This window comes from Bos javanicus, chromosome 17, assembly GCF_032452875.1.
Source record: "Bos javanicus breed banteng chromosome 17, ARS-OSU_banteng_1.0, whole genome shotgun sequence".
NCBI classification, from domain to species: Eukaryota; Metazoa; Chordata; class Mammalia; order Artiodactyla; family Bovidae; genus Bos; species Bos javanicus.
In genome coordinates, this window is record NC_083884.1 from 17,849,134 (window position 1) to 17,873,146 (window position 24,013).

The 24,013-nt window shown below is 36.6% G+C and overlaps 1 protein-coding gene across 2 annotated transcripts in view; it reads left to right on the forward strand.

Annotated features, from left to right (window-relative positions):
• CLGN (calmegin) overlaps positions 1–24,013 on the forward strand; it is a 45,105-nt gene that overhangs the window by 14,792 nt on the left and 6,300 nt on the right. For both annotated transcript variants that reach the window (XM_061384140.1, XM_061384139.1), the window contains exons 4-10: positions 1,179–1,237; positions 4,713–4,854; positions 8,451–8,532; positions 10,091–10,283; positions 13,342–13,531; positions 22,072–22,185; positions 22,307–22,457. In XM_061384140.1, coding sequence (XP_061240124.1) covers positions 1,179–1,237; positions 4,713–4,854; positions 8,451–8,532; positions 10,091–10,283; positions 13,342–13,531; positions 22,072–22,185; positions 22,307–22,457 — 931 coding nt within the window. The remainder of the gene's footprint in view (positions 1–1,178; positions 1,238–4,712; positions 4,855–8,450; positions 8,533–10,090; positions 10,284–13,341; positions 13,532–22,071; positions 22,186–22,306; positions 22,458–24,013) is intronic.

The window sequence follows — 24,013 nt, forward strand, 5'->3', positions numbered from 1 at the left end:
CCATGGAGTCGCTGAGTCGGGCACAACTGAGTGACTTCACTTTCACTTTTCACTTTCATGCATTGGAGAAGGAAATGGCAACCCACTCCAGTATTCTTGCCTGGAGAATCCCAGGGACAGAGGAGCCTAGTGGGCTGCCCTCTCTGGGGTCGCACAGAATCGGACACGACTGAGGCGACTTAGCAGCAGCAGCAGCAGTCACTAAATTCTGTCTGACTGTTTTATGACCCCAAAGATTGTAGTCTACCAGACTTCGCCATCTGTGGAATTTCCTAGGCAGGAATACTGGAATGGGTTGCCATTCCCTTCTCCAGGGATCAAACCTGCGTCTTCTGCATTGCAGGCAGTTTCTTTACCACTGAGCTACCAGGGAAGCTCACCTATGATCATACAGCAAATAAATTGCAGATTCCAAATTTAATTTAACTCTAGTTTTGCAAGATAGTTGGGCTTCCCTGATAGCTCAGTTGGTAACGAATCTGCCTGCAATGTAGGAGACCCCCGGATTGATTGTTGGGATGGGAAGAACCACTGGAGAAGGGATAGGCTAATCACTCCAGTATTCTTGGGCTTCCCTTGTAGCTCAGCTGATAGAGAATCTGCCCGCAGTGTGGGAGACCTGGATTCAATCCCTGGGTTGGGAAGATCCCATGGAGAAGGGAAAGGTTACCCACTCCAGTATTCTGGCCTGGAGAATTCCATGGATTATATGGTCCATAGGGTCCCCCACTCCAGTACTCTTGCCTGGAAAATCCCATGGACGGAGGAGCCTGGTAGGCTGCAGTCCATGGGGTCGCTAAGAGTCAGACATGACTGACTAACTTCACTTTCACTTTTCACTCTCATGCATTGGAGAAGGAAATGGCAACCCACTCCAGTATTCTTGCCTGGAGAATCCCCAGGGACAGGGGAGCCTGGTGGGCTGCCGTCTCTGGGATTGCACAGAGTCGGACACGACTGAAGTGACTTAGCAGCAGCAGCAGCAGGGTCACAAAGAGTTGGACATGACTGAGCAACTTTCACTTTCTTTGCAAGATAGTAAATAGACATCCTTATTTAGCCTCTAGGGTGAAAAGGGACTATGGGATAATCTTTTGTTGTATTTCTGATACACATTGTATCTATAAATTGTTAGTTTTCTTTTAAATGATATATATTTCTTTTGATTTTATTTATAGGTGGGTATTATCAAAAGCAAAGAAAGATGATATAGATGCGGAGATTTCTATATATGATGGTACAGTATTATTTAAATATTCAACATAACAAGGATGACCGAGAGTGCATGCGCTTTTGAGATTATATTTCTGTTAAATATATATATGGGGCCTCAGGATCCATCCTGCTTCACAATACATGTTCAGTCTTTTGTCTCCTTTCTAGTATTTCTGGAAGTCCGAGTAATCCATACTTAAGCCACCATCCAGGTTTCTAACTCTTAAACAGTTGAATTTTCTCTCTCCCTGCAATTAGTCTTTTGCAGGATTTCCCAGGCTACTGCTGTTCTCTACTGTTTCATCTCAAGCGTAGGCCCACTTCAGTTAAGTTGTAACTCATGGCATGATCCTCCTAGCGGGTGCAAGACAGGGGGCGTTTATGAGAGCTACAGGAAATGTGGCTGCTCCTGGAGCCACCGTCTCCAGGCCCATAACGTGTCTCTGATAGGTTATCTTCAGGCTTACCCTTAGAAAGAAAAGTCCTATTAGCAAGGGTCATCTTTTCTTCCTTAACAGGACTCTCCTGGAGTATGATGAAATAATTTCTTCCTCCTGTTAGTCTAAAACCAGTCTCCTCAGTTGTTAAATCGTAAAGCAGGATCGAATTTCCTCTCTCACAGACTACCTAAGATCCATAAGGATGTGACCCCCCATTCAGATCCCAATAGGAGTTACATGAGAATAACAACAGAACAGATAACAGCGTGTGTAGGAGGCCAACTATCTCCTTCCCTCTCCCTCTCCATAGTGTCTATTAGTGTGAGATACAGATCATGCCTGCGTGTCGTCCGTGCTGTGTTCTCCATCCTAATACATCTGCTTCTCAACTCCAGAAGGAACTCTGCCATACGCACAGCACAAACAACACTGAGTTTAGTCATCTGAATTCATTTAGAAAAGAGAATGATAGAACTGTACCTAAAATAATACCCACAGAAATACATGCCATCAAACAGAATGCTTGACTTAAAACATCTATGTTTAGCTTACTTTACAGTTTTTTAGAACAACATTGGGTAGATGTATGCTGTATGTTTTTATTCTAGAAGTATCCACTGATGGAATTTTCCTAAAATTAGGTTATGGTCTATTTTAGAAGTGAGTTTAAGTCTGGACAGAATGACTCTTAGTGCTTAAATGGGTGAATTTTCCCTCAGCTTTAAATTAGAACTCAAGCAAGCAAGTGAAAAATGGGCTTACTAACAACACCTAAGTTTGGTCCATAGTCTTATTAAACATAATTATCCACAAAATAATTTTTTAGCATATTAGATTTGGTATGGTTGGTTGACTTTTCAATTTCTTGAAAGCACCTTTGAAAAATACAGAATCTCTTATTAAAGATTCAGGTCCTGAAAGTGGCATTTTGTATATAAATGTTAGCAATGTCTTTTATATAGTGGTTAGTTGAGACCAGTATCAATTTCTTTGCAGGAATATTTAGTATTTATAGTCATTAATAAGCAGAGGAGGCGATGGCACCCCACTCCAGTACTCTTGCCTGGAAAATCCCATGGATGGAGGAGCCTGGTGGGCTTCAGTCCATGGGGTCTTGAAGAGTCAGACACGACTGAGTGACTTCAGTTTCACTTTTCACTTTCATGCATTGGAGAAGGAAATGGCAACCCACTGCAGTGTTCTTGCCTGGAGAATCCCAGGCACGGTGGAGCCTGGTGGGCTGCCGTCTATGGGGTCGCAGAGTCAGACACGACTGAAGCGACTTAGCAGCAGCAACAGTAATTAATCACAGCTTCTGTCAAGTGCCCCTTGAGTAAAACCAATTGTTAGATTTTCAGGAGCAATCTGTGAGAAACATTATGTGCTGGAGAACAGGGTTTGCATTTGAGGGAGACTTATTTAAATTGTCAGATCAAGTTATTAATAAAAATACAGCTGTTTAAATAATCACCAGTTCTTTAAGTGACTAATTTTCAGGCTATCTTATAAAATTGTTTGAATTCTTTTCTAGATTTTACTTAAATCAGAGTTCACATTGCCTGGCCTTGAGTAAAGATTGGTTAATGAAAAGTTACTACTGATTTGAAGTTTGGAAAAACTTCTTGTCCTTGAGGAATAATCACCTTGTCACAGGTTTTCTAAAATTAAAGTAGTACTTTTAGAGAGTACGTTTTCATGGCTAATAAATGTATGCACGTAATTACAAAAGAAAGACAACATAGTTTTAAAAATTCCTTTACTATCAATATCCTAAAATCCCTAAAGATATAGTTGTTACTTCTTAAAAGAAGGCCTTTGTGATTTGGTCAAGCCAAAGGTTAGTAGTGATAATACAGATGCTCATCAGTGTGAGAAAAGAAAATGAATTCACCTTTTTAAGAAAAGTTTAGTATATCCAAGTTGGGGGACAAAAAGGAAAACAAACCTGAAAAGTTGAAAAAATGAATTTTTGAAAGCCCAAGAAAGTGTGCACAATGATAGACCCCAAAACACCCCTCTCCGACTAGTGAGACTGTTCAGGTTCTTGTCCTGTTGTTTTTTAGAAAGAAAAAAATGTATATAAAGTGCATTGGTAAATTCAGAAGTGCCCATATTTCATGTTGGCACAATTCTGGAAAATAGCTAGTGTTCACTAAATTTTCTTGGAATAGGCAATACATCTAATTTTCAAAACTGGAACATTTTATACAAACTAATATAAATTAGTTATCTACTGTTTTAAAAGGAGGAAAGTCCAGCCCACAACTTTGAGGCAACAGATGACCCATTCATCTTTGTATTGTATGCATCCCATGATATAATTGCAGGAGCTTCCTGATCTAAAATGGGGACAAGTCCAGCCAGAGAGGGCCTCACTCAGCGTTGCTCTGCTGCAGCCTAGTGCTAATCTAGCTTATAGGACTTTCTTGGCCAAAAGTTCTGAGAACTGATTGGCTTAGCTCAGAAAGGGTAACTGCAATTTGTGTTCTTTGGGCATACAATTTTTAAAATAAAATTTAAATCACTACAATAACTTCTGCAAAGTAAGCAAAGTAGTTGATGACACCATGAATTTCAAAATACATATAGACTGAGGCAAACTCATTTTGTGTTAAAGAGGTATTTTGTCTCCTGTGTCATTTAAAAATAACTCATTTTAAAAATACAGTGAGACCCTATGAGACAAACAAATTCTGTGGTTTCAATGATTACAGTCTTTCAGAGAAATCCAAACTAAGCCAGCTTTGGAGGTCCTTTAATTAAATGCTCTAATATCTGTTGTTTATTAGTGAGTTGGTCAAGAAGTTCATTCGGGTTTTTCCATAAGAGGTTACAGAAACACCTGAATGTTTTTGGCCAACCCAATAGTTCCCACAATTTTAGAAGAAAAAAGACGGCAGACATACATACAAGAGCAGGTACTAGTTCCTGATTTAAAATGTGATTTTATTTTTCCAAAATCAGCCTTCACGGAAAAATCTTATTGGTTACCATTTCTGATAATTTTTAAGTCAGTGTTTTTGGTTTTAGTTTAACTTGCTTGCTTTTGTATTTTAGGAAGATGGGAAATAGAAGAATTGAAAGAAAATCGAATACCTGGTGATCGAGGACTGGTGTTGAAATCTAGAGCAAAGCATCATGCAATATCTGCTGTGTTAGCAAAACCCTTCATCTTTGCTGATAAACCTCTGGTAGTTCAGTAAGTTTTATTGTGTTTTGAATACTTTTTCTAACATTTATTTTAGTTTTGTATAATTTGGCTTCTGAATATGGGTATAAAAATTCAGATTTCCCTTTCCCATTTCATTTATTTAAATACGTGATGTGTGTATACGCACAAACACCCTGAGGTTTTGAATGAAACGGAGACTTGTTGCAAAATTATATTAATATAACATTTGCTATAATATGCAATATTCCACCAGCATAATCTATATAGTGCTATATAGATTTTAATCTATATATTAAAATCATCATTTTTGTTTGAACTCTTTACTTCACATTGACTTGCTGTTGAGATATATTAACTTCAATATATTTTAAATAGAACTATAAATATTGCTGTTGAACCAGTGATAAGATTCAAAGGCAGCAAATTTGTTTTAAAGAGGAAATGCCCTTTTAAAGGTCTGTGTTCTCATAGAGTCTTCCTCTCCCCTCCCTCAAAATATGACATACACTAGTTTTGTGGTATTGCTTGCATGTGTAACTACTGTAAAATCAAGTATTAATTCCTCAAGCTTGTTTCACCTATACTGGTATAAATCCAAAATAGATCTGTACAAATACAGTTGCAAAACAAATGAAATTCATATTAAAAACAATGAAAAGGAAATGTAGAAATGTTATTTTCTATCTTATATCGGAAGATTGGGCTGTCCAAAGTTAATTACAGCATAAGAAGTACTACTAACTATAAGCTTACTAACTATAAATTTGTTTTAAACTTTTTGTTAGCATGTTAAATATCTGTCTTCGTGGTATAACTAAAATGCCATTTTGTGTTTTAAAAATGTAAAACAATATGGCATTTGGTATAATTGGTTTAATTTTTTGGCTCTGATGCTTTGATTTAGTTGCATTGTTTTTGTTTTTTTTTTTAATAATAGAAAATTATATTTCAAGAAATTTAAAATATCAAATGTCAAAAGAGTATACAACCATTTAAACAAATGAAGAATATTACCATAAGTATTAACTGGGATTTAATATTTGAGCTTGATATTATGGCATTATTCAGAGTTTTGTATTTATTTCTTCTTGAAAATTTGAAAGTAATCTTATTCTGTTGAATTTAGGTGAATATAATTTTCTATTTTAATATTTTGTGGCTTAAATGAAAGGTTAAAGGAAAATAATACAAAATTTAATTTCTCCAGAGTAAAATGAATCAAGTTTGGTATTTTCAGAAAGTATAAATCACTGCTAGGCAAGTAAGTGAAAGATAGTTTACAAGATTGGAAGCAAAGATAGTAAGTCTAAAAAAGTATTAAAGCAATTGTGAACTGAAAAAAGAAAAGGAGAATCAAAAAGAATTGAATAGTGGTCTTTGATATGCTTGAAAACAATTCAAAGAAGGATAATATAAAATGAAATAGTATAGATAAAATAAATTTTGTATTAACTATTATAAATACTATTTATAACTATTATAAATACTATAAAAACTATTATATACTATTTATAACTATTATAAATACTATAAATATAGTATAACTCATAAATATGAACTATTTAAGACATAACTTTAAAACTGCTTTTCCCAAATTATGTACTTATTAATATGCATTATATGGTCATATAAGGTTTAGAAACTAAGAATATCTGAACCTTAAAGATAAGGAAGCATATTTGCCCATTAAAGATTTTGAGAGTTCTACATTAAAAACCTGTTCTTAATTTGAACATTGTGTTTCCCAAACATATTTGACCACAGAAGTTTTTTCCACCCTAAACAATAATTACTATTTCATAGGACAGTTTAGAAAATGGCTCTCTAAAGAGAAGAGGGTTAACATATACTCGGCATTTGTCCTCATTTTTAGTGTGATTTAAGATTAGCAGCAAGCAGTCGGTCCAGCTCTATGACTTACATTTCACTGATCCTCAAATTCATTGTGAACTGTTTACACTAGGCACAAGTTAATGATGTGAAAAATCTGAAAGTATGCAGCGTATGAAATAGTGATCAAGTCCATGCATAATAAGATAGCAAAACTGTCTTACAGTTATAAAGACAATTTATACAATTGTTATCTCTAGGTCTTTTCACAGAACCCTCAGATCACCTATAATAAAGCTCTAAGAGTCGCAGATATTTACCTTTAGTTCACATTATACACCATTTCTTTTACTTCATGCTCTTCAAAGATATGTTTCATGAAGGAAAAGTTTATCAGCTACTGCTAAAATAATAACATTGATAAGGCCTTGAGGAAAACAAACTCCTTGATTTAAGACGTGAAAAAAGAACAAAACAAAACTTTTCTTCTGATCATAACAAGCTAACATTTTTGAGCATTTATTGACCCATCACTGTGCAGGACGACTTATAGTCAGCATAACAGTCCTTAGAGGTGTAGGTATGGGCAGTGCTCCCTCATGATAGATGAGCAAATGGAGACCAGAGCTTTAGTAATGTGTCTTGAGCCAGGGCCTACCAAAATCAAGAACAAATCTCAGGTCTTTCTGACTCCAGAGTGCTTGCTTGTAACCACTGTTGTAGAAATCTGGAGAAATAAAGCAGAATACAAAGTAGGGAGGGGAAATCACCCAGCAACTCAGAGATTATCACTTAAAACTTTACTGTATTTTCTCTATTCTTTTGTGTATAAAATGCATATTACTAATTGGGCTCAAACTGTCAAAGTTTTGTATGCTAGTTTTACTTTGTCACTGAAGTCTCTTCAGAAACATTTTAAACTATAATTTGTTATTAAAATTATCACTATATCCTGTTACTTCTCTGGTTCTCATCTGCTTTTGCTTTAATTCATTAAAGCAGTCATAACATTTTTGGTTTTCACTGTTTTTCACTTTGATGTCCATTTCCTCATTGACTTTTGTCACACATAATTCACCAATTTACTGAAAATCTCTTCTACATATTGTTCAGTAAGACTGTCTATTGCCTAAACAAGACACCAGAACTTGTGATGAGAATTACACCGTTGGTAAATCCATGAGAAGACTGCCATGTCAGTTCGCTTTCTTAGCTATTACACTATATTTCCCCTGCTTTCCTGGCTGCTAAGATCTGAAATAGTCCAGGTTTACAAAATCTCTTTGCTGGGGTTATTTAATTAAATGTACAACTTTTTAAACCCGGTTTAGGTGTAGCTGAACTAAAAGACAAATTAGGTATTGAACTGAATAGCTAAGGTCATTAGCAGTTTCCCAGAAACCTGTGCTGTAACTGTGATCCCCGTAGTCTTCGTTTTTCACTTTATAAAGAGTATGTATAGTATGTACCTTACTTTAACTTGAAGTTTCCTGCTAAAAGTTTTAATCAAAGTATCTTATTCTTAATTAAACAGTTTTGATGAAAAAATTTATTTCAGCAAATTAACTGGCTTTTCTATAGTTGTTTATAGTCATTCTATTTTCAATATTTTAAGGATGTTCATGGAAAAGGCCTTTCTGCTTGTTCCTCACAGGTTGTGGATGTACTTTGTGTGAGCTTTCTGGTAATGTAAATGTTTGTGTTTAAATGAATTGAGAGTAATACATTAGATTTTGAAGAGCAATTAGTAATTTTTATTTATCAGCAGTATGATTCTTTTTCCCTTCATTTAGATATGAAGTAAATTTTCAAGATGGTATTGATTGTGGAGGTGCATACATTAAACTCCTAGCAGACACTGATGGTTTGAATCTGGTATGATATTTTAATGTTTAAGAAAGCCTTATTAAAGTTAATAAGCATTTCTAAGGAGTAATTGACACAACTGAAATTTTTATTTTCATCTGAAGTCAAAAATAACTTTGGAAATTTTTATCCAAGATGAATTTATATAGCTTTTCCATGTGCCTTCAAGTTTCATGCACAGCCGTGTTACTTGATGGCGTCAGTTCTGTAATCTTTAGCGATGTGAGAAAGGTTGCCAAGTCTATAAAATAAAATATAACCTGGTGCTTGTAAATGTCACCGAGAGATCAACTAACAGTTATTTTCTTTACAAAGTAATAATCATAAGTTTGTTTTGTTAGGAGAAGTAAGATAATGGAGCAAAGCAGTAAAACAAAATGGCCAAAGAATCAAATTAAAAAGGCAGATCAGCTCAGGAGTTAGCAGTCTGCAAAAATTGACTAACTTAAAAATGTTAAGTTCATAATGAAGCAGGTTATATTAGAACCATTTGAAGTTTGGAGACATTTCTTATAGAATCCTCCCACAGGAGGCTGTGTCAGAATTTCTGCATTTAACAAATATAAAACGAATGAGGTGTTAATGGGATATTTGTCAGAACTCCTGGATATGAAACATTAAAGGATTCGTTTACTTAGATAAGGTCAAGGGGAAGCCATTTGTAGTTTATGGTGCAACTCTTAGGCGTTGTGAGGTGACAATCAGCTGAAGGTACAGTGGCAATAATAAAGTCAGGTGCCAAGTGGTTTTCTAAACACTGTATCTGGTTAACTCAGTTAATCCTTAGAGAAGCCTTATAAGGTATGTACTATTATTATCCCCATCAGAGGTGATGGAATAGAACTACGGGGAGGTTGGAAGATTTGCTCAGGGCCACACACAGCTGGTTTAAAGGCAACAGTGGGATCTGAACCTCAGTATCTGATGCCAGATCCCATGCTCTTAACCAGTAGGCCATGCCAAATGAATCCATGGGATTTTCCAGACAGGAATACTGGAGTGGGTTGCCATTTCCTTCTCCAGGGGATCCTCCCAACCCAAGGATTGAGCTCAGGTCTCCCGCATTGCAGGCAGACTCTTTACCATCTAGCCACCAGGGAATCCCGAAGAGGAACGACTAGTGGTAAAACGGGGAGCAAGTCACTCCCCGTTCTTCACTTTGTGCTTAAAGGGCACCGCTTTCTGGTGTCTTACTGAATAGTACTAGTGCCTAAGTAAGCACTGCAGTCTTCAGTCACAGTACGTTTTTCTCTATGCTTAATTTTCTTAGTAAGATATTAATACAGACTTATATAGAGTGATTAAAGCCTATTATGTTGTTAAAGTGGTTCCAGCTTCTCTCCTCCATCTTCAAAATGGAAGTAGTGTGTGCATTTTAAGAAAAAAAAATTTGTTTTTAAATAAAACTTGTCATTTTTCCACATCCTTTATTGTCAATGTGTCAACTAACTCTTTGGTGAATTAGCATTTAATACATTTTTGTGAAATCTACCCAATGGGGTAGAATAGAGAAATTCATTAAATATTTCAATTCTGGACTAATCCTAATACTCATCTCTCTTTGAAGGAAAATTTCTATGATAAAACATCCTATACCATTATGTTTGGGCCAGATAAATGTGGAGAAGATTATAAACTTCATTTTATCTTCAGACATAAACATCCCAAAACTGGAGTTTTTGAAGAAAAACATGCCAAACCTCCAGATGTAGACCTTAAAAGGTTCTTCACAGACAGGAAGACTCATCTTTATACCCTTGGTATATCCTTTTAATTCATTCATTAATTTAAAAGTATTTGCTGACTACCAGTATTTTCACGGCAAGTGCTTTGGGAGAAGCAAGCAAGGCTCTTCTGTTAAGGATTTATCTTTTTAGGAAAATCAGACACACATACTTACAGCACAGGCAGAAAGGAAAGCGCCATATGAGATACAGTTAAGAGCTCAAAAGCAATACTGCTTTCAGCTAAGAAACTTTGGGAAAACCTGGGGAAGGTGATTCTATTTGACCTAATCTTAAGTTTAGGTATACCATGTGGAACATAGGAGAGGAAAGGGATATTTTAGGTACCCTGACATTAGCGATGCTGACAGAATAGAAAACCGGAAAATAAGGTTAAAGAGGGAGAAATCCTTAACATTAGACTTTCTTCTATAGGCAGTTGTCATCGTTGGGTCCTGCCTGGCTGGTAGTTAAAGGGAAGGCATTCAGCAACCATCTGTTAACATACTTAGCTTTACTTTTGCTGCTAGGAGTTTGAGTGTACATTGACTGGGAGAAACATTATATAGGATAGTTTCTCCTCTTTCCAGGTACAGATGGTTAGGTACTATGATTTCTTAAAATCCAAGCATGTCAGAACCTAACAGGACAACTCCATCCAAGACTAACATGTATCAACTTTCTTCCTCAAAACTGCAGTTACAGAAACATTCCTTTTTGTCTGCCAAGGCGGGGACCAATTTTATTTTTAATGTTAATATCAAAGACCTTTCTCTGAAATTGGAAAATAGTACTGGACATTTGGGGGAACGTAAGGTAAACTCTTAAAACATAGAAATAATGAGAAATTATAACTAGAACAGAAAAAAAATGAATTTTAATTAGACCTTGTATAAACCCAGTCAAAACCAATATAGTAGTATATATATCAGAGGACACAATTCGACTTTCAGGAATTTTTCCAAAGGAAATAATCCAGAAGGAAGAAAATGACCTGTGTGTGAAAATATACTGTAAATTGCAAGCAGCTCAAACGTTGCAGTAGTGGTTTTCTTTCTATGCAGTACAATACAAAAAGATAACTATGAAAATGTTCAGCTTATAATATTAAAATGGGGGAAGAAAGAAAAGTTGGAGGCACATTCTGATGGCCACTAGACAAATTATGCAAACAAAACCAAAAGCTTAGACAAGTCTTAACTTTTATTAATCACCTGATAGGCACCATGCTCTGTGCTAGGCTCTTTGTTTAGAACAGTCATGTGAGGTGAGCAGTTTTTATTTTGCCTTAATTTAAGAAACTTGCCCTAGGAAATAAAAGTAATTGGTAGAGCTGAAATTAAAATTCAAGCAAATTCTTAAAACATTTGCTTTTCTTACTAGTATACACAAAAAGTTTGTTGTGCTAGGATTATCCACTTTTAAAGGAATTTTTTCCTTTTAAAAAACCTTTCTGTATTATATTTTCATAACATTATTCTGTAGTTGTTCTAAGAACCTTACAGACTCCCTTAAAAAGACTTTATAATCCAGTGCCTTTTGTGGTGAATTCATTTAGAATATTTAAAGCCGTTTTCTAAACGGAAAGTTTTTTGGCTAAAGATTTTTGACAAAGATGTCAAAATGATGTAATTGTCATGTGCTTTTTTTGGATTTACTGTAATTTTAAAATACTTGAGTTGCAAAATTGAGTCAGAAAATACTCTTTCAGGGTTTTTTCTTGAGAAATGCCTTTTTTGAATTAGAAAGAGTCTAGCACATTTTTGCATTTAAGATCTTATTATTGTTGTGCTTTTTCCCTTTGTGTACTAATATAGTTTTATAGTCTCAGCTGTAATAGAAAATGGTGGAGAAAAAAAGAGAAGGGGGGAAACACTGAGTCTTCATTTGCATTATTTGAATTTGTATATAAATTGCAATATTTGATGTTGAAATAAACAATTTGGCATTGTTGTAACTGAAAACCTCTGGAGATTACTTCAGTAATGTTTTTTCAGAAAGTGGTTGTCTACATAGCTAGTTAAGTCAGGATCATCCTGACATTTATTGACAGCTCCTACTTCCTTACTGGGCTTCCCAGGTTGCTCAGCTGGTGAAGAATCAGCCTGCAATGCAGGAGGCCCAGGTTCTATCCCTGGGTGGGGAAGATCCCTTGGAGAAGGAAGCGCCTTCCTACTCCAGAGCGAATCAGACACGACTTAGCAGCTAAACCACCACTGCCACCACCACCTCCTTAACTTACTTTACTAAAAGCAAATGTTAAGCTATTACTTTTTATCTACTATTCTTTCCAAAGATAAAAATTGTGCTCAGTGACTCCCCACCCCATGTTTATAGAATGGGGAGAGAGCTTTGCTTTTGTTTTTATAATCACAGGAGTCCGTATGAAACTTCTGATGTGGTAAATTTTAAAGAGCTAGAGTTTACCTCGAAACAACATACCAAAGCATGAACTGGAGTGTTTTCAATCATCCTTAAGATATTTTACACTACAATGTAGGAATCAATGAACTTGAAATGCTGATGAGTTTTATAGATTTCTAGATCATAGGAGTGTGTGAATGTTAAACTCCTGGTTTTGGCATCTAGATTAAGGTTATAGAAGGATGTCCTTGTTTATAGGAAATGTACATTAAAACATTCAGGGATGATACGAATGAGGTCAATAACTTACTCTCAAGTAATTCAAGAAAAAGTGAAGTTCTTTATATGTACTTGCAACTTTTAAAGTTTGAGGTCGTTTCAAAAAATTATTGTAAAATAGTGAAGATTGGGTTGTATTCTGTAACTTTTATAAAAGACTAAAGCTGAATGGTTATGTGAGTCCTAAATTGAGTTAGCAATTGGGTATTTTTTTATTTGAGAAGTAATGGAGCATTTTATTAAATTTTTATTATTAAAATTTTATGTTTGGTTTTAGAAAACATTATATCTAGTGATTTTTGCATATTTTGATTTAATACTTTGTTAATTCCTCTATTCTGCTTGAGAGAAAATTTTACCCATGAAGTTTAGGGTAGTTTTTTTATTTAGAAGATTATCTTTAACACGTCTATCATTATGATAAGTGTAATATGTTTAAATTGGTCCTCAGTGATGAATCCAGATGATACATTTGAAGTATTAATTGATCAGATAGTTGTAAACAAAGGAAGCCTACTAGAGGATGTGGTTCCTCCTATCAATCCTCCCAAAGAAATTGAAGATCCCACTGATGAAAAACCTGATGATTGGGATGAAAGAGCAAAAATCCCTGATGCTTCTGCTGTCAAACCAGAAGACTGGTAAGCAAAGAATTCAGTAGCAAAGCATTGTTTGGCACAAAGTAATAAAAAGTAACATACAAGTGATGTTTACAACCAATGAAACATATTCTTTTAAACATCAGAAATACTTATTTTTGACTTTTAAGAGAAATACTTCTCTGAAATGGATTTTGCAGTTCCTACCTTTTAATTATCTTAATTTTCATTTTAATTAATTTGTTCCCTTTTCATATATATATATATATAAATATGCATATTTTATTTTGTATTCTTTCAGTGCTGTGGGGAAAAGAATACCATGAGTCTAAAGCAGCAGCGCTTTAATTTCTGTTCCCGGTTTGATCTTATGTATGTGTGTGCATATTTTACATAGTCGTGGTCGTTGCAGTTAATGATGAGCTGGCTTTAAATAGCCATATCCTCAGCATCTTATAAAACTATATGGGATGCGCTTGTCTTCCCAGGAGACACTAGTTACATCACATTACATTAAATAATCTGCTTGCGAGGGCAAAAGACGCAAGAGACAGAAATTCGACCCCTGGATTGGGACGATGCTCTGGAGAAGGAAATAGCGACCCACTCCAGTCTTCTGCCTGGGAAATCCCCTGGACAGAGGAGCCTGGTGGGCTCCAGTCCGTGTAGTTGCAGCAGAGTCAGACATGGTGAGCACACGTGCAGCAGCAGCAGGATGCAAACACCGCCTTTCACGCTGGGGCTTGTCATAATTGTTTTAGTAGACAGCAGAAGTTTTAAATTTTTATGAAGTCCGGTTTGTCAGTATTTGATAATTCATGGTTTTTGCATCTTCCTAAGATATTATGCCTAAATGTGACAAAGATTTTTTGTTTTCTAGACAAATAATTTTGACTAAAACTCTGAAGTTTGTTATTACATGTAGTGTGAGATATAAATCAAGATTAATTTTCAAAAATATGGATGTCTGATTGTTCTACTCTTGGCATCCATTTGATGTCCATATTGATATCCCCTCTTTCTTTTCTGCATCATGTTTTTTCTTGATACGTTTAGCTACAGGTTTATCAATTTTATTGAGCTGTTTGGAGGATGGGCTTTGGTTTTAGTTTCTGTTGGCATTTTTTCTGTTCTTACTTTGGACTTAATTTGCTTCCCTTTTCTGCTTTTTTAAGATAGAAAATAATTTCGGATAGAAGCAGCTATAAATTTTCTCTCAGCACTGCTTTTACTATGTTCCACAAATATCTACTATTTCTGAGAACATTCATTCATACTGTTTTACAATTTCCCTAGTGATTTCTTTTTTGATTCACATATTTTTTAAAGTGTTACTTTGTTGTCAATTATTTATGGATTTTCCAGATGTAATTTTCACTTTAACTCCCAATATAATTCTGTTGTTGTCAGAAAACATTTACAAATGTCACTTACATCAGGTTGGTTGATAGTGTTGTTCTAAAGCCTTTGTATTCCTAATGGTTTTCAGCCTGTTCTCTTATTGCGAAGAGAAAATAAGCCTTCAGCTATGATTGTAGCTCTGTCTTTATCTCCTTTGAGTTCTGTTTGTTTTGTTTTGTGTAATTGGAAGGTCTAGATCACTAGATCAATTCACAGTGTTTCATGACCTCTTGAGGAACTGAGCTTTTTATTATTATGAACTGTTCTTCTTTATAAATTCATAATTACTCTGTCTTGGAATCTACTTAGTCTGATACTAGATCAGCACTCCCATTTCTTTTAATCATAGTTCCACTGAATATTATTTTCCATTATTTACCTGTAACCTGTATGTTGTTGTTATTCAGTTGCTAAGTTGTATCTGACTCTTTGTGACCCCATGGACTGTGGCATGCCAGGCTTCCGGGTCCTTCACTATCCCCCGGAGTTTGCCCAAACTCACGTCCATTGAGTCGATGATGCCATCCAGCCATCTCATTCTCTGACACCCCCTTCTCCTCCTGCCTTTCAGTCTTTCTCAACATCAGGGTCTTTTCCAGTGAGTTGGCTCTTCACATCAGGTGGCCAAAATATTGGAGCTTCAGCATCAGTCCTTCCAATGATATTCAGGGTTGATTTCCTTTAGAATGTATGGGTTTGATCTCCTTGCTATTTAAGGGACTCTGAACTATCTTCTCCAACACCACAGTTCAAAAGCATCAATTCTTCGGCACTCAGCTTTCTTTATGGTTCAGCTCTCACATCCATACATGACTACTGGAAAAACCGTAGTTTTGACTATGTAGGCAAAGTCATGTCTCTCCTTTTTAATATGCTGTCTAGGTTGGTCATGGCTTTTCTTCCAAGGAGCAAGCATCTTTTAATTTCATGGCTACAGTCACTGTCCATGGTGATTTCAGAACCCAAGAAAAGAAAACCTGCCACTGTTTCCACTTTTCCCCCACCTATTTGCCATGAAGTGATGGGACTGGATGCCTTGATCTTAGTTTTTTGAATGTTGAGTTTCAAGCCAGCTTTTTCACTGTCCTCTTTTACCCTCATCAAGAGGCTCTTTAGTTCCTCTTTGCTTTCTGCCATTAAAGTGGTATCATCTGCATGTCTTAGGTTGCTGTTATTTCTCCTGTAATCTTGATTCCAGCTTGTGATTCTTCCAGTATGGCATTTCACATAATGTATTCTGCATATCAGTTAAATAAAGAGGGTGACAATATACAGCCTTTGATGTACTCTTTTCCCAATTTTGAACCAGTCCATTGTTCCATGTCCAGTTCTACTTCTTGACCTGCAAAGAGGTTTCTGAGGAGGCAGGTAAAGTGGTCTGGTATTGCCATCTCTTTCAGAATTTTCCACAGTTTGTTGTGATCCACACAGTCAAAGGCTTTAGCATAGTCACTGAAGTGGAAGTAGAAGGTTTTCTGGAGCTCTCCTGCTTTTTCTATGATTCAGTGGATGTTGGCAGTTTGATTTCTGGTTCCTTTGCTTTTTATAAATCCAGTTGGTACATCTGGAAGTTTTCGATTCATGTATTGCATAGCCTACCTTGAAGGATTTTGAGCATTACCTGTATATGCCTTTATTTTTCAGGTGATTTTCTTGTAGTCAACTGTATTTGGGTCTTGCCTTTTAATTGGAATGTTTTAAATCATCTATATTTAATGCAGTTATTGATACAGTTAGATATAAACCTGCTGTCTTGCTGTTTGTTTTTTCTTTGTCCCATATAGTTTGTGGCTTTTTATAAAATTTTTTTCCTGACTATCTTTGAATTGAGTTAGTTTTTTGAGCCTTCTGTTTTTTCTTTCTATTGGCCTTTTGGCTTTTCCTCTGTAGTCTGTTGTTTTACTGGTTGCTGTAGGTTTTGCAGTGCATGTCTTAAACGTATTTCAGTCTCAGTTCAGTCGCTCAGTCATGTCCGACTCTTTGCAACCCCATGAACCGCAGCACGCCAGGCCTCCCTGTCCATCACCAACTCCTGGAGTCCACCCAAACCCATGTCCATCGACTCGGTGATGCCATCCAGCCATCTCATCCTCTGTCATCCCCTTCTTCTCCTGCCCTCAATCTTTCCCAGCATCAGGGTCTTTTCCAATGAGTCAGCTCTTTGCATCAGGTGGCCAAAGTATTGGAGATCTCCAGTAGCATATTGGGCACCTACTAACCTGGGGAGTTCCTCTTTCAGTTCCTATCATTTTGCCTTTTCATTACTGTTCATGGGATTCTCAAGGCAAGAATACTGAAGTGGTTTGCCATTCCTTTCTCCAGTGGACCACATTCTGTCAGACCTCTCCACCATGACCCGCCTGTCTTGGGTGGCCCCACACAGCATGGCTTAGTTTCATTGAGTTAGACAAGGCTGTGGTCCATGAGATCAGATTGGCTAGTCTGTGATTGTGGTTTCAGTCTGTCTGCCCTCTGATGCCCTCTCTCAGCGCCTACCATCTTACTTGGGTTTCTCATACCTTGGACATGGGATATCTCTTCACGGCTGCTCCAGCAAAGCGCAGCCGCTGCTCCTTACCCTGGATGCAGGCGGCTGCGAGGGTGCACAAGCGCGGCCAAGAGGAGCTACCCCACGTCAGCCTACTCTCAAGTAATGTTATACTGCTAATGGGTAACACTTGGCCACTATTTCTCTAAGTATTTGTGTATGCATCCCCATCTCTTTTGAGGAGATGCCACTGAAAAATGTGTTAGACTGCTTTACGGTTGTTAAACAAGTCACTGAGGATCTATTCATTGTTTTAAACCAGTTTCTCTCTGTGTACCTCACTTGGGAAAGTGTCTATTCCTCTTCAAGTTCTTGTTGTTTGTAAGCATTGAGGTTACCACCTATTGAAAGCATGGAATGTTGCTCCTGGAAAACCAAGTGTTACCTTGTTAACTCTTGTAAATAAAGAGGGATACTGGTTAGCAATGAAAATGTCTTTACCTTCAGGAAAATAGTATAAGAGGGAAGGAACTTGTGCAAAATAGGAATAACAGTACCTTTAAAAAAAAAAGTAGTCACTTACCAGTGTATCACTTCCATGAATTCATGGTGTCAGAAAAGATAGGACTATATTTGTATGTGTGTAGTTTCTAACTGCTTCATATTTGTCTGCCTATAAAGAGTAAGGATGGGACATAGGTTTGCCCTTAAAGAGAAAAACTGTATATACCAGTCTCATTATGATGGGTGAAATCTGTGAGAATTTGTTTTATAAAGTACTAAAAGACCCTTAAATTTTAAACTCAGGTTACTCTGAGCCCTAACAGACCTTCAGATAATATTGATATCAGGAAAGTACAAGTCTTTCCATGTGTACAGTTGATTATTTCAGTTTTGTTACTCAGTCTTCACATATATAAATTATTTCAGTCTATTATTCAAGTTTTGTTTGGAAAAACATAATGTAAATTCTAGATAAAATTCCTGCTTTTCTGAAAGATGAAAATTATATTAGTAATTCTATTCTGTACTTACTGTGACTATGTTTATATACTTTGGAGCTTACTTTCTAAATGTTATTTTTTAAATAAAAATTACCAGAATATGGGGAGTTAAAAAAAAATAATATTGGAGTAGGGAAGACCTTTCCAAATACAGCATAAAATTGAAGAATCATAAAGGAAAATATTAATAAATTTCAGCTACATGAAAATAAATTATTTTTCTGTGACAAAAAAGCCCACCATAAACTACATAAAAATGCATGAGAAACTGGAAAAAATTTTTAATTCATATAGTTGACAACTAATTTCTTACTAATTTCTAATATATTCCAGGATATTAATTGTAGCATTATTTGTTATAGTAAGTTTTGGGAAACACTAAATATCCTAGAGAATAGATAAATTATTATTTATTCACAAAGTAGAAAACTATGAAACTGCTAAGAATAAAGCAGATATATATTTATATAAAACAGAGCTCCTAGAACAGTCTTGACATGTAGTAGTCTTTCTGTATATATTTGTTGATGAATGGTTTCTTTTTAATTTTAATAATATATTTTATTTAACTCAATAGAGCCAAAATATTATTACTTCAACAAATAATATAAAAAGATGAATGAGTTTTTAAGTGAACTAAAACAAAGTCTAACATACTCTGTAGTTCAGTTCAGTTCAGTCACTCAGTCGTGTCTAACCCTTTGTGACCCCATGAATCGCAGCATGCCAGGCCTCCCTGTCCATCACCAACCCCCGGAGTTCACCCAAACTCATGTCCATTGAGTCAGTGATGCCATCCAGCCATCTCATCCTCTGTCGTCTCCTTCTTCTCCCACCTTCAATCTTTCCCAGCATCAGGGTCTTTTTAACTGAGTCAGCTGTTTGCATCAGGTGGCCAAAGTAGTGGAGTTTCACCTTCAACATCAGTCCTTCCAGCACTGATCTCCTTCAGAATGGACTGGTTGGATCTCCTTGCAGTCCAAGGGACTCTCAAGAGTCTTCTCCAACACCACAGTTCAAAAGCATCAATTCTTCGGTGCTCAGCTTTCTTTATAGTCCAACTCTCACGTGCATACATGACTACCTTACATGACTCTTCTCTCTCCTTGCTATTCTTTGGAACTCGGCATTTAAATAGGCATACCTTTCCTTTTCTCCTTTGCTTTTCGCTTCTCTTCTCTTCACGGTTATTTGTAAGGCCTCCTCAGACAGCCATTTTGCTTTTTTGCATTTCTTTTTCTTGGGGGTGGTCTTGATCCCTGCCTCCTGTACAATGTCAGGAACCTTCGTCAATCAGGCACTTTGTCTATCAGATCTAGTCCCTTAAATCTATTTGTCACTTCCACTGTATAATCATAAGGGATTTGATTTAGGTCATACCTGAATGGTCTAGTGGTTTTCCCTACTTTCTTCAATTTAAATCTGAATTTGGCAATAAGGAGTCCATGATCAGAGCCACAGTCAGCTCCTGGTCTTGTTTTTGCTGACTGTAGAGAGCTTCTCCATCTTTGGCTGCAAAGAATATAATCAATCTGATTTCAGTGTTGACCATCTGGTGATGTCCATGTGTAGAGTCTTCTCTTGTGTTGTTGGAAGAGGGTGTTTGCTATGATCAGTGCATTCTCTTGGCAAAACTCTGTTGGCCTTTGCCCTGCTTCATTCTGTATTCCAAGGCCAAATTTGCCTGTTACTCCAGGTGTTTCTTGACTTCCTACTTTTGCATTCCAGTCCCGTATAATGATAAAGACATCTTTTTTGGGTGTTAGTTCTAAAAGGTCTTGTAGGTCTTCATAGAACCGTTTAACTTCAGCTTCTTCAGCATTACTGGTTGGGGCATAGACTTGGATTACCGTGATATTGAATGGTTTGCCTTAGAAACGAATACAGATCATTCTGTCGTTTTTGAGATTGCATCCAAGTAACTGCATTTCGGACTCTTTTGTTGACTATGATGGCTACTCCATTTCTTCTAAGGGATTCTTGCCCGCAGTAGTAGATATAATGGTCATCTGAGTTAAATTCACTCATTCCAGTCCATTTTAGTTTACTGATTCCTAAAATGTTGACGTTCACTCTTGCCACCACAGTTAAAAAGCATCAGTTCTTAGGTGCTCAGCTTTCTTTATAGTCCAACCCTCACATGCATACATGACCACTGGAAAAACCATAGTCTTGATTAGACGACCTTTGTTGGCAAAGTAATGTCTCTGCTTTTTAATAGGCTGTCTAGGTTGGTCATAACTTTCCTTCCAAGGAGTTAATGTCTTTTTATTTCATGGCTGCAATCACCATCTGCAGTGATTTTGGAGCCCCCAAAAATAAAGTCTGACACTGTTTCCACTGTTTCTCCATCTATTTGCCATGAAGTAATGGGACTGGGTGCCATGGTCTTAGTTTTCTGAATGTTGAGCTTTAAGCCAACTTTTTCACTCTCCTCTTTCACTTTCATCAAGTGGCTCTTTAGTTCTTCTTCACTTTCTGCCATAGTGTAGTGTCATCTGCATATCTGAGGTTATTGATATTTCTCCCGGCAATCTTGATTCCAGCTTGTGCTTCTTCCAGCCCAGCATTTCTCATGATGTACTCTGCATAGAAGTTAAATAAGCAGAGTGACAATATACAGCCTTGACGTACTCCTTTTCCTATTTGGAACCAGTCTGTTGTTCCATGTCCAGTTCTAACTGTTGCTTCCTGACCTGCATACAGATTTCTCAAGAGGCAGGTCAGGTGGTCTGGTATTGCCATCTCTATAAGAATTTTCCACAGTTTATTGTGATCCACACTGTCAAAGGCTTTGGCATAGTCAATAAAGAGAAATAGATGTTGTTCTGGAACTCTTCTTGCTTTTTTGATGATCCAGCGGATGTTGGCAATTTGATCTCTGGTTCCTCTGCCTTTTCTAAAACAAGCTTGACCATCTAGAAGTTCACAGTTCACATGTTGTTAAAGCCTGGCTTGGAGAATTTTGAGCATTACTTTACTAGTGTGTGAGATGAGTGCAATTGTACGGTAGTTTGAGCATTCTTTGGCATTGCCTTTCTTAGGGATTGGAATGAAAACTGACCTTTTCCAGTCCTGTGGCCACTGCTAAGTTTTCCAAATTTGCTAGCGTATTGACTGCAGCACTTTCATGGCATCATCTTTTAGGATTTGAAATAGCTCAACTGGAATTCCATCACCTCCACTAGCTTTGTTCATAGTGATGCTTCCTAAGGCCCGCTTGACTTAACATTTCAGGATGTCTGGCTCTAGGTGAGTGATCACACCATCGTGATTATCTGGGTCATGAAGATCTTTTTTGTGTAGTTCTTCTGTGTATTCTTGCCATCTCTTCTTAATATCTTCTGCTTCTGTTAGTTCCCTGCCATTTCTGTCCTTTATTGCGCCCATCTTTGCATGAAATGTTCCCTTGGAATCTCTGATTTTCTTAAAGAGATCTCTAGTCTTTCCCATTCTATTGTTTACCTCTATTTCTTTGCACTTCTCACTGAGGAAGGCTTTCTTATCTCTCCTTGCTATTCTTTGGAATTCTGCATTTAAATGGGTGTATCTTTCCTTTTCTCCTTTACTTTTTGCTTCTCTTCTTTTCACAGAGGTAGGAAGTGCCTATTGGTACCTTCTGAATTCTGTAACTTGAATTTTTAACTGTTTGAATAATTAGTAATTAGCATAAAATACTGTATTTACAGGGATGAAAGTGAACCTGCCCAAATAGTAGATTCAAGTGCTGTTAAACCTGATGGCTGGCTTGATAATGAACCGAAATTTATTCCTGATCCTAATGCTGAGAAACCCTTTGACTGGTAAGCATTCTTCACCTTCAGATGTCAGTTTCTTGTTTCTTCCATGTTCTTTCATTACCATTGATATGCCTGACAAGAGAGTCTTGAGGTTACTCCATGTGCTTTGTTCTGATACCCTAAGGAATGAAGACATGGATGGAGAATGGGAGGCACCTCATATTTCTAACCCAGCATGTCGGATTGGGTGTGGTGAATGGAGCCCTCCCATGATAGATAACCCGAAATACAAAGGAATATGGAGACCGCCAATGATAGATAACCCTAACTACCAGGTAATAACCACTTATTCCCATCCCACAGTAAACTTTTTAAAATTCTGTGCCGATTTCTGTTATACAGCTAGTTATTAATAATGTTAACTTGAGGAAATTTGATTTGTAATAATGTGCCTTAGCTATCTGAAGTCAAAGAAAATAGACTCCAACCAATTTATGTTTAAAAAGTAAAGTGGGGCTTGCTTCCCTGGTGGCTCAGTGGTAAAGAATCTGCCTGCCAGTGCAGGAGACACAGGTTTGATCCCTGGTTAGGGAAGATCTCACAAGCCGGGGAGCAGCTAAGCCTGTATGCCACAACTGCCGAGCCTGTGCGCTAGAGCCCGGGAACCACGACTGCTAAAGCCTGTGTGCCCAGGAGCCCGTGCTCTGCAACAGGAGAGGCCACCACAGTGTTCTCTCCACTCTGCACTCCGCAACTAGAGAGTTCTCCCCACTTGCCACATCTAGGGGGAAAGTCAGTGCAGCCACAGAGACCTGACGCAGACAGTAAATAAATAATTTTTTTTTTAAGTAAAGCATCTTTTAATTTTCTTGGGTAATAAAACTAATAACTAAAGATAAATCACTTCTTACTATTTTCCTTAGTAATCAATTGATCACTTTGGAATATTTTATTTTAGGATTAAGTATAAGAATTGAGTTCTGATCAAGAGGACTCACACTGTACATTTTAGTAATTGAAGTCTGTGCTTAAATAATGTGTTCCTTACTCTCAGGTTTTATTAAAATTAAATTTTTTTTTCCTAATATGAAACAGATTTTTTTGAGTATACTTAGCTTTTGGGGTAGAAGTCCTTATTATGTTGTCCATTTAATGCTATAGTTCTTTCTAATTATTCATTGACATTTTCTAACATTTATTTTATATATATACAGTTATAGACTCTCTTTGCTCACTGTAGTTTTTCTTCATAGAATGACTGTTTTGGTAACTTTTTTGTTTGAGATCTATCTTTCCTTCATTAGACTTTAAACGCCATGATGCAGGGACCATGTCTGCCTTGATTATCACAGCAGAGCATATGGCATAGTGCCTGGCACAGAATAGTCGTAGGTGATGGCAGAATGAGTCAGTGAGTGAACACATTGTCCAGTTTTTTTGATTTGGTTGACTTTAATCATTTAAGACTTAATGGAAGTTCTCTGTTGAATAATTGTTCTGTGACTCAACCATGAGTGACTATTGATGCCCATTGTAAGTGTATGTTAAAAGACATGGTTCCATTTTTGCCATATAGTAATCTCTTTGATTTGAGCAATTTTAATGATATCGTGCCTTGAGTATCTTTACTAAATGTAAAAAAAGAAACTCATCTAATATAGTATCAGTTGTGAAATTTCATTACTCAATTTTCTGTGGGATTTTTCACTCTGCCTCTTTTTTTTTTTGCTGAGTTTAAAGTCAGTATTATTCACAGGTAACATCGTGTATAGGATAAGAGGAAACAAGATTTTATTTCTAGTGAATTATCAGTTAAAGTTTTCTTTTTCCCAGTTAGTATTGCTAATTTCATTCAACAGCAACTGCTTCTTGAGTAACACTTATAATGAAA